Here is a 12,089-nt window from a genome sequence, read left to right as displayed (position 1 = left end):
TGCTTGAGCCACATCCCCAGGACCCCCACCCCGTGTTTTTTTTTTGAAAGGTTTTAATTGTAAACACCTAAAAAGTACAGCTTAAAATGATATCACTTAAAGTTATAAAGTTTAAGTTAGATTGAATAGCACTCTTCGTACACTAAGAAAGAAACTACTTTTTAGCTATATCATTATGAAAGTAATTATAACGTATTAAATAAATTACAATAGTTTTGAAATATAAGTGCATGTATTCTAATAGAGCTCTCTTCTATCAATTGCAATTGAAACACTTTATCTTGATTCATTTGAAATTTTTCAGATTAATGACCTCTGAGTTTTTAAAGAAATCCAGTTCTATAAGGAGAAGTCCATCAGCAACTACCTCTTCTCACTATCTGGGGACTTTGAAAGTTTTGGACCAAAAGCAGAGTTTAGAACCTGACAGAGCAGATCACATAAGGGCAGCTGTTTATCAGGTAAAAAGAATTAATAATTTCCATATCAAAGAATGAAAAGACTTTACCAGAAATTTTGATGCTTTGGTGGTGGTGATGTTGTTCTTGTTTCGGTCTTATAATTTTTGATTTGTGTGCTTGAGGTTGAACGCAGGGCCTCACAAATGCTTATCGTGCCCTCTACCACTAAGTTGCACTCCCAGCCCCCAAAAAGTATGGTTTGATACTTAATTTGGGGCAGAGGAAAGTTTCCTTTAAAATACTTAAGCAAACCAAAGCTAGTTTACTCAATTATTAGCTTCTGTGCTTTTTTTTTTTTTTTAAAGATGATCATTGTCATGTCTAAGAGGAGAAACCATAATAATTTATAGAAATATAACAAAAGCCAAAATAATATAAGATATATGTTTTATCCTTTTTCATCCTAAAATTTAATATTGTTTATGAACAAAAGTAGTTCCTCTTCAGAAACATTGTTAATTTACACAGAAAAAAAGATTTTCTCAAGTTTTCTCAGTTTCAGTAAGAGTCACTTTTTGTTTGTTATACAGAAGAGTATACTTTATGAAATGGTACAAGTAACTTTGGGGAAAATTTTTGATATATTTGGCCACTATATTAAATATTTGAAGACAATATTGTTAGTAGTAATTTTCTTGAATATCCTCAAGTTTTATTAGGAAAAAGAAAAATTTATGAACTTTATGTTTTGGTTTTTAAAGCTTTGTCAAGTATTTTGAATATAGTTAAGATTTCTAATTCATTTGGTATACTTGAATAGCATAGAAACTTTTCTTTATTCTAACAGGAGTGGTTGGAAAAGAAAAATGTATATCTTCATGAAATGCACAGAATAAAAAGGATTGAAAGTGAAAACTTAAGAATCCAAAATGAACAGGTATTTGTGAAATAAAGAAGTCGAAAATGTTCTGGACTGTTATATCAGTAAAGTATCTGAATGTTTAACATTTCTAAATCAAATGTTTTTTAAATGTTGAAATATGTTGTATATAAAAGACTTGATTTCTGATTTTATTTCTCTGGTACTTTATATAATTTTAGTTGGTCATAAATAGAACTTTTTATATACAGACAGAGTTTTATTTTGTTTATTATGCATAGGATAGATATGGCATAACTAATTTTGAACTTCTTACTGTTTGTAACCATCCAATTCACTTTTAAAAATTGACATCAGTTAGCCAAGAATACAAAGGGTCTTCAGACATCTATCTTTAGTTTTCCTCTTTTCGCTCTTGAGTTTTAGGTGTGTCTTCAAGACTATACCTGAGTTCTTGACCCACGTTCCATCCCATGGACCCAAGCTGGACTCTTGTTCCAGTCCCTCCTGAACTTTCAATCTCTTCCTCTCACTCTTGCCTAATAGGCCACAATGCTCAGCTCTTTCCTGTCTTCTAAAGTAAAAACTCTGAAAAACCCCTTCATTGTCTGCTCAATACTAAAACTGATTAAGAGAGATGTCTTCAAATTGAACAGCACTATGACAAATCCGTCTGTATGAGCAGACCTCTGTCTCTGGGCTGTGTACCTGTCCCCACACTGGGGGCATTACACGGCTGTGGGCAGTACTGTAGCCCTTCGCACTGTAGCTGCACAGTACTTTACTTCTCAGTTGAGTTTCCTCCATGATAAGTTTTATGTCATTTAATGATACTATTCTAAGTCAACTATTGGATATTATGTGATAGTATCCTTGCTGTACCATCACATACATATTTTCCAGTCTGGCATATTTTCAACATTTAGAATATGTTAATGTGGTAACAAATTTATGTCTTGATATCATTCAAACCAAAAATCTGTTCTTACTATATGACTTGGCCTATTTACCTTCCCCTTATTTATAAGCCTATAATTTTCTAGAATTTTTTGACTGAACATTTTTATAATACCCCTTAACCTATTAAAGTTTATTTCGATAGCACTTATTTTGTGCATTTCCAGAAATAATAATTTTCCTGCTTCTGACTAATATTAAGTTAGTATCTGAGAAATGTTTTTAGAAAAAGGATGTTTTCAGCCCCCCTCTCCTTTTTTTTTGAGACAGGGTCTCATTAAGTTGCTGAGGCTGGTCTTAAATCTTCAGTTCTCTCATCTCAACCTCCCAAGTTGCTGGGATTATAGGTGTGTGCCACCACTCCTGGCTTGCATATTTTTGGAAATAAATTGCCTAAACCATTCTAAATAAATTATCTACTTTGGAACTTAATATCTTCATGTGATGATTATCTGGGAATTAAAGAGAAATAGACATATATTTGTATATGTATGTATGTTAAGGTTTGTGTGTCTACTCCTACATTACCTGTATACCTATTATTTTTTCCAAAATAGAAAAAAGCTGCCAAGAGAGAAGAAGCATTAGCATCATTTGAGGCCTGGAAGGCCATGAAAGAAAAGGAGGCCAAGAAAATAGCTGCCAAAAAGAGGCTTGAGGAGAAAAACAAGAAGAAAACTGAGGAAGAAAATGCTGTGAGGAAAGGAGAAGCCCTACAGGTATTCACAAGCTTTAAATACCTTTCTTAGTTATTTTTAAACATATGAAACCAAAAATCAATGCTTCACCATATTTTTGCTTATTTTATAATATTCATAGTAAGAAATTCATTCTGAACTTTTTTCAGGCTTTTGAAAAATGGAAAGAGAAAAAAATGGAGTATCTTAAAGAGAAAACTAAAAAGGAGAAAGAATATGAAAGAGCAAAGAAACAGAAAGAAGAAGAAACTGTTGCTGAGAAAAAGAAAGATAATTTAACTGCTGTTGAAAAATGGTAATCTAAAATTAAAAAAAAAATCTTCTGATAGATTTAATGACAGTTGAGGCTTTTCTAAAATTTATTTACTTAATATTTTAGTGAGCTTTTTTTGCTTCAATGACCAAAAAGACCTGACAAGAACAATTAATGGAGGAAAAGTTTATTTTGGGTCTCATGGGAGTCTGACTCCCTTCTTTGAAGCCCAAGGTGAGGCAGAACATCATGGGAGAAGAGTGTGGTAGAAGAAGCAGGAAGTGGCCGCCAAGAAACACCTAGAAAAAGAGAGCTCTCCTCACCAGGGACAAATAGAAAACCCCAGAGGCACACCCACAATGACCCACCTCCTCTAGCCACACCCTATCTGCCTACAGTTACTAACAGTTAATCCCTGTCACGGGGGTTAATTCTGTGATTAAATTAAGGCTCCCCAACCCAATCATTTCACCTCTAAACTTGTTTGCATTGTCTCACACCTGAGCTTTTGGGGGACACCACCCATTTAAACTGTAGCTCTTGATATGTACTAATGCCTCTCAATCTCATTCTTTGCCAGGGCTGTTTTAGGGAATCTTTATTATCTATTCTCCTTTAACTTCTGGTGTCTTATATCATCCTACATAGGAATGAAAAAAAGGAAGCTTTTTTCAAGCAAAAGGAAAAAGAGAAAATAAATGAGAAAAGGAAGGAAGAACTGAAAAGAGCTGAGAAAAAAGATAAAGATAAACAAGCTATCAATGAATATGAAAAATGGCTGGTAGGTATTTGCTAAACCACTGGTGTTTTTTAAATGCCCTTTCTGTGCCTTTTCTCTTCCTAAATCCTTGTACCCCATACCTATTGACTGTTTCTCCTGGAACTGCCTTGTTGACTCCATTCTCTCCTTCTATTTATCATTTCTGTTAATGCTTCCACTGCTTCCTGAAGCACCCAGGCTGAAACTCCATTCAGCCTTTTACCAGTCACTCCCATTCTTTCTTGCTGTAGTTCTTGCATCTGACATCAACAGATTGAGTGCATCTAACATACCAAGTACATTTAGGTTATTTTAGGTGAAAATTGATTATGACACATAATAACACTAATGAGTGAGGCAGTTATTCCATTTTTTATTCTTTTTGTTTATTTATTTTTATTTCTGATAATGTCAAGAAGAAAGTCTTATTTGTTTTTAAATGAAAGACAGTAAGTTTGAGGTTTAGAAGGAATAGTATCTAGCTTGATTTTAATATAATTGGTTTCAACTTACTTTCTGTTATGAAAGTTGCTTTTTGTTGACATCAAACTAAATACAGTTTTTTATTTTAAAATGCAAAAGATTATTTTATTAATCAATTTTTATAGATAATGATTTTAATAAATAATGTATTCTCATGGATAGTACTTACTGAATGAAGGAAACACAGTTTTATGAACAATTACACATTCACCTGATTTGTCAGTAAAAAAAATTAAAATTCTCCACATTCTATCTAGTAGAGTTTCAATGATACTCTTTTTGTTTGTTTAGGGGTTTTTGCTACTGGGCTGCAGGGGGTGTACTAGGGAGTGAGTCCAAGGGTGTTTGACCACTGAGCCACAGCCAACAGCCCTTTTTTTTGTATTTTATGTAGAGGCCTTATTAAGTTGCTGAGGCTGGCTTTGAACTCTGGAATCCTCCTGCCTCAGCTTCCCAAGCCACTGGGATTACAGGGGTATGCCACCATACCTGGCTATGATACTCTTTTCAAATTCTTCTTCTGCTAATTAAGAAATGTCACCATGGGTCTTTTTTATTTGTATTTCTCTGATTAAACTTGAACATGTTTTCATTTATAGAAGGGTCACTTTTATATTTTTCTTCTGTAAACCATCACTTCATGGACAGTACATACTTCTGTTAGATTTTTGGTCTTTTTCTTATTGATTTATAGAAGCTTTTATATGTATTAGGGAAATTAGCTAATCATTTCTGATATAAGATGCAAATATTTTTCCCACTCTATTGTTGGCTTCCCAACTTTCCTTATAGTATTTTTAAGCCACAAAGAATTTAAGTTTGTATTTGGGTCCCAGATTTATCATTTTTTTTTTGACTTCTGGATTTTAAGCATAGTTGAAAAGATGTTTTCCGTAATTTGAGGTTAATCAAAGTTCTCTCATATTTTCATCTGATGACTTTAATATCTTAATGTCTTAACATTTGTTCTACCTAGACTTTATTCTGATGCATGGTGATAAATATGATCCCAACTTTATTTATTCCAACTAATCTTTTACAGAATACCCCAATTTTTGCCACTGATTAGAGTTGCTATCTATTATATGATCAATTCCCATATTTGAGGGTCTGTTTCTTGACTTTCTGTTCCATATATGTATCTTATTAATAAGCTTCATATGTCTAAATATTTGTCTGGAATAAGCTCAAATATTTGGTTCTTCTCTCACAGTATTTCTGACTATTCTTGTTTATTTTTTCATGTAAACTTTTAGAATCAACAGTAGTTACAGAGACATGAGATCAAAGTTAGCTTTTGATGATAGGATAAAAGACACTTAGGAATAAACTTAAGAAATATGCAAGACTGATATAAAGAAAACTTTAGAACTCCTGTAAGTACCCAAATGAAGACTTAAGAAAATGGAACAAAACTGCACTCAGATAGAAACACTTAACCTTGTCATGTGGTTATAAAGTTATCAGCTCTCCCCAATGTAATACAATGTGATCCCATTTTTAAGGAATCAACATAATTTATCATTATGTGTTGACTTTTGTTCCACTTTTACGATAATTCCATGCAGAGAAGTAGTAATAAAGTGATTGAAATTGATTTGATATCTGAATGAGGAAGGTGGTGTTTCATGATGGCTTCCTTAGGTTAAATTCTTGTGCATTGTTCTCAAAGATGTTTAAAAGTCTTTTTATATTAAGAAGATGTATACTAACTGCTAGTAGCACAGTAAGTAAATGTAAAAGTTTCAGTTTTTAGTTTTATCTCTATGTTTCCTAGAAAATGGACAACGATTAAGTGATGATTAGTCAACACTATTTTTGATGTTTGACTGTACTATTTAGTCACTTGCTCATTTTCATCGTATTCATTGATATTAAGAAAAATAATTGCCTATATCCTGTCTCAGCTTTTCAGCACCCTACTAATTAAGATCAGACTTTTCTCAAGTTTTTCTCCCCACCATTTCATGTTAAATGGAATAGACCCCCACCCACCCCCCCAAAAAAAGGGCTCATTCAGACAATTTCTGTGAACACAGACTGGTCACTGCTTTACCCCCACCTAGGAGGATGATCTACCTCTCTCTAAAGTACTAAAATGACTAAGGATGTTCGGACTCCATCTTTTCCTTTCTCAATTAAGATTCTGAAAGGAAGTTTCCTCTTTGCTTTAGTAGGATTAGGAAGCATGCAAACATTCTATGACATGGTGCCAAGGACATGGATGTTAAAGACTGAAAAGGACCACCTCATTCTTACCTCTCTTCATGTCTTTTTCTGTGTGTGAATAATAGTATGTGCATGGATTTTGCATCACCTAATTGTTCTTGAGACATTTATTCACCCATGTATGTACTGATGAAAGATGCATAGATTACTTATCACAATGCCTCTCTTCCCAAGCTATCAATCTGCAGAGACAGGGTTTTCCAAGGGTATCTCTGATCTTGCTTCTCTTTGAGGAATATGAGGAAAACACCAGTAGGAAGAAACCATCAAACTTTGTAGTGTTAGCAAGAAGTAAAGAAGTGGAGAGATAATGAGTGGAAAGACCAAGGTTATTAACATTAGGTATAGGGAGATAAATGTTCAGTTTTCATACTAATCCCCAGAAACTCAGCTGTTTCGTTGAAGATAGTATGTGCAGTGAAATGACAGTTCTATAATTCATCTGGTATGATAAAAAGGCAAAAGTGTGAAAGATAACATTTCCAAAATAATATGAAACTGAACTCTTCCTCAGTCAAGCAATAAAATACAAACTTACCCTTCCACTCCTTTGCGAAGCAGCATTCTTTCTACCCTCTGCAATATTCCCATTATGTGGTAGGATATGTAATCTTAAATAAAAAATCAGCTCTCAGCTTGGCATTTCAGCCCAGCTCTGGTCCCCCATTTTCTGCTTCTCTTCATGTCTAAACTGTTAAAGTTTTGCACCACTTCCACAATGCTACTAACCCTTTTCAGCCTCATCCATTCCAGTCTTGTCTCTGTCTCCATCACTAAACCAAGATCATGCTTGGAAAGTCATAGGTTTTCCAGTGCTTCTAGCCAATCTAACGTTTGCTTTCCTGTCCCCATTTTCCCAAACTCTCAGTCTGCTACATGGCTGTTTACTCCTCTTCCTCCTACCTCCAGCTCCAGCCCTCCCTCTCTAGGTCACTTGTTGCATTTTTCTTTTTAACCTAAGTTCTAAACACTGACATGGCCTGCAAAGCTCCATACGATGTTGTTCATCTCTCTTTTTTATTCTCTTTGGCCCCCCTCTCCTTTATCTAACCAAGTTTGGTCTCACTTCTAAGTGACTTTCCCTAAATCCCCTTTCCTTTCAAAGTAAGTGCTCTCTTTTATTCTTTATCATAATACTTATTTTTATATTTCATAGAAATTCATACAATTTGGAATTATGTGTTGTGTATTTACTTGTTCATTATCTGTACATTTTGAAGCTTATCAGGATCAATATCTGTGTGTTTGGATTTTATAATCACTTTAGACTTGACCCACAGAAAGAGCTATCCATGTTTACAATTGACTGAATAAACAGAAATCGAGGCAGCATTGTGCCAATAGAATAATAGACCTATATGTTACCTCACAACCTGGCATATGTTAGAATGTGATATAAGCATCAAATGATAAGCATCAAATTCAGAGTAAGGATGAATTCAGTGGAATAAGGGGGAGAGAAAGATATGATGGGGGCCAGGTTCAGAGAATTTCAGAAATATTGGTCATATTTCCTTTTCTTTAACTGTGTTTGCGTTTTGAAGACATTACCCTTTAAATTATTTTCTATGGTTGCAATATTTATTGATGCCTTTTTTTTTTGTAAAGTTAAGGGCTAACAATGGTAACACTGACATGGCCTGCAAAAATATTGATAAAATATTTGATGAAAAGATAATATTTATTTGAAAATACACAAAGTATTAAAATGAAGGGCCCCAGTGCCCATACAGTTAGATGGGCCAAATAATCAGACAGAAAATTCATTCAACCACTAAAGAAATGTTTGAATATATACTTAGGTTCAATAATAAACAAATATGAAAGTTGAACTTTCATTTATTGGTAAAAAATATGGAGGATCTCTTGCTATGCTGGCACATGCAAGTTTTGCATCCAGTAAATTTACTTCTGAGCATCTGTTCTCAGAAAGTAATCACCAAATTCTAACAATTACTGTTTTTCAGCTATAGAATTATAGGTGTGTTTTTCCTATTTTGCAGAAATTTTAATATCATCATGTTTAATATTTACAAAGATGGTGTGACATAAACACCTTTTGATAGTATACAGATATAGTAGCAATATTCCCTAGCTTGTGTTCCTTTATAACCAGTTAAGCCAGGAAATAGTATAGAAGAATTTTAAAATGGATTATTTTGTTCTTCAGCAAGCAGCCTGATTTAAAATAATGTTCACATATGTGTCTAAATACATAGTTTTCTGTTTTTTTTTTTTCTTTAGGAAAAGAAAGAAAGACAGGAAAGAATTGAACGAAAGCAAAAGAAGCGCCATTCATTTCTTGACCACGAGGCACTTCCTCCATGGAGCCCTCCCAGTAGAACTGTGTTCTCGAAAGTCTTTTGACAATCTTTGTTCTTATTTACCAAAAATTGCCAATTTTAGTCACGGGTTTAGAACATTCATTCAATTACTTATAGTTGGAAAAATCTATTTTAATTAAATGGTAGGCCTTTCTGTTAAAAATGAAAAAGATACTTTGGACTTTAATCAGTAAAAGCATTTTTGAACTGTAGATAAACTGCCTCAAATGAAAAGCTAATAATCAGGTTGCTCTTACTATGAAAATGCATAAAGCTTTATATGTCCTGATAATTCTGAAAGTGGAATGCTCCTTGATCACTTTCATTAACCTCTGCACGCAATTTAAATATGTTAAGCCCAATGAAAACAAGGAAACCATCTAGGTACTCTAATCATAGAAATAATTGGATTCGTCGATGATCATGCATTTGGATTCAGGTTTTTTAATGAATGTATGGTGGGGAATGTGCATATATTATTTCTTCTAAAACTGATGTTTAGCTAAAAGCAGTTGCCTGTGCACTGTGCAAGTTAGAATTTTGGTCAATTGAGGCCGTTGTTCAATAAAACTGTAATCAGTGAGGCATTTTATTTATTTAAGAATTTTACCTACTATTTAATATGTGCGTACTTTACTCCAGGTTTAAATGACAATCATAGGCACTTTATAATGAAAGCTTTTGCTCTAAATTCTATCACTTTATTTACTAGTTCACAGATACCAAAAGACAGCAATTTCATGGTAGTGATATACTTACACATTAGTTATGGAAATTCCACAGGAGTTCAAGGTCATTATCATATAATTTTCTACAATAAAGCCATAAAAGTTATGAAGGTGACACTTGTCCTTTTCACTAATCCAGACATAAAGTCTGTATTTAGAAAACAGCTAAATGAGAAAGTAACTTTGTAAAAAATATCCAAAGAACTTTTATTCATTTCTTTGTTCTCTGCACATCCTTGTATTAACTAGTCTCATACTTGTCTCAGAGTTGAAATGCTGCTTTAATCAATAATTCAGTGCAGAGACAATGAATGAAAATAAATAGTTACTATTTATAGAGAACTTACATCATCTCTGCTGGATCTTTACAAATGTTATATCTCATCTTCACAACACTTATTCAGGGTAGGTATTATTAGCTTCATTTTTGCAGATAAAAATGCGAAGACTTTGAAAAACCAATAACTTGCCATACATCTTGCATAAGACTTGAGTCCAGACCACACTGATTAAGTATCTGAGTATGCAGACATACTTATGGGCTGCAGAGCCCTCGTACTGTTTTTCACATGCCCATGTTACCTCAGAAATTGTAGGATCTATCAAAACCTCCATATTCATCAACACATTTTTAATTTTCAGAGCTTAAAATCTTGTATTGGTATCCAGAGATTGTCTTTCCCTGAAGAAAGAACTGCTAGCTATTAAGATGATGGACATAATTAAATCTATAAGATGAAGTAGGAATTCAGAAGATTTAAGGAGTTTCTTAAACCTTTTTTGTGTAATATTAGAGTGTTAGAAAACTCAGCAGGTTATGTAATGCAGGCTTTGAGATTTCAAAAGGAATTGCAGGGGATTTCATACACTGAGCACTAAACTTTCTGTAGCGTTTGTACAGGATGAGATGTCAAGGATCACTTTGAAGGATCATATGTAAGTAAACAATTTCATAGATAAAACTAGAAGACTTTTTATACTACTAGAACTAGAATACTTCATGAAATTGAAGTAATAACCAGTAGTATGTATTATCAGCATGGGATTTAGGACTTCTCATTCAGCCATGTGGCCCCCTTAGTACCAAACTTAATTCCTACCAGAATAGATTGTTAAGTGTTTCTGGTATTGAGCTAGATATTCAGAGCTAAAAAGATTTGCAGCATCTAGGGAAATAACATCTGAGATAGGATGAAATGAGAAATTGAGATGTTTGTATATTCCCAGCAAATCATTTCCCTCAAATATGTCTAGAGATTTTTGTTTTACTATAATAATATGTTATTTTCTGTTTATAGCAACTAGTATTGAAATCAACTAGATGAATGAAATCACCTCTTGAATAGCAGAAATAATGCTGAGTTTGGAGAATTAAGTAAAAATGTAGTACTAAACTATTATTTACTTTCTAAGATCCAAAGGGAACAATCAACCCTGATAATATTCCCTTGAATATAACTTTATTTAATGGTATAATTCTTTCCATATTTCCTTAGAAAATATTAAATTTTATAAATATTTACTTATTAAGTTTTCATTAATATATAAAGGAATATTTAATTGAAATTAAAGACACAAAGATTCTACAGGATTTCATATGATTTCATATTAAATGATCAGCCTATGTCATTGCATTGATCAGCCCGGTGAGTTGGCCCATGCCTGTAATCCCAGCCACTCTGAAGGCTGAGACAGGAGTTGAAAGCCAGGGAATTCAAAGCCAGTCTCAGTAACTTAGCAAGGCCCTAAGCAACTTAGTGAGACCCTGTCTCTAAGTAAAACATAAAAAGGGCTGGGATGTAACACACTGGGTAAGTGTCCCTGAATTCAATCCCCAGAACCCCCAAAGTAAGTAAATAAATAAATTGATCACTTGAAGAATGTTAATTTAAAAAAATAGGAAATTTTTGAACATTATTATTTTATATATATTTTATGAATATTGTTATATTATTGAAAATAATGTTTTCTCAGAAATCATTTGTGAATAAGTTTAAATATATTAAATAAACCTTTACATTGAATTTAAGTTTCATAATGACCAAGAAAATGGTAACATAAATAATAACGCAATTTTAGATCAGAAAGAGCTTAAAAGTTTCTTAATGAAAGATAATGAGCTATTCATAGAATAATGATATCTCAGTAATTTATATTTACATCACACACTTTGAAAATGTGAGTCCATTTATTGTTTTAACTTGAAATAAAACCAATATTTTTCACTATTGCCCAAGTTGTACATAATTGTAATTAGGTGTCTATAAATTGTATATGCCTTCTGTAGAACCATCCTTCAAATAAGCTATTTAGGTACTGACACTGATATTGAAAATGTGTAAAAATAATAAAGTTTCTTAAATCCTGAGTCATGGG

At 33.1% G+C, this 12,089-nt stretch overlaps 1 protein-coding gene across 1 annotated transcript in view; it reads left to right on the top strand.

The window, feature by feature from the left end:
* The window catches only part of Map9 (microtubule associated protein 9), a 32,317-nt gene extending 20,712 nt beyond the window's left edge, over positions 1–11,605 (top strand). The window contains exons 9-14 of the mRNA XM_026384734.2: positions 305–461; positions 1,249–1,338; positions 2,796–2,957; positions 3,086–3,231; positions 3,838–3,970; positions 8,906–11,605. Of these exons, the coding sequence (XP_026240519.2) occupies positions 305–461; positions 1,249–1,338; positions 2,796–2,957; positions 3,086–3,231; positions 3,838–3,970; positions 8,906–9,028 (811 nt within the window). The 3' untranslated portion in view covers positions 9,029–11,605. The remainder of the gene's footprint in view (positions 1–304; positions 462–1,248; positions 1,339–2,795; positions 2,958–3,085; positions 3,232–3,837; positions 3,971–8,905) is intronic.
* The last annotated feature ends 484 nt before the right edge of the window (positions 11,606–12,089 follow it).

The sequence above is a fragment of the Urocitellus parryii genome, chromosome 10 (genome assembly GCF_045843805.1).
Source record: "Urocitellus parryii isolate mUroPar1 chromosome 10, mUroPar1.hap1, whole genome shotgun sequence".
NCBI classification, from domain to species: domain Eukaryota; kingdom Metazoa; phylum Chordata; class Mammalia; order Rodentia; family Sciuridae; genus Urocitellus; species Urocitellus parryii.
This window is presented reverse-complemented; position numbering and strand designations above follow the sequence as displayed.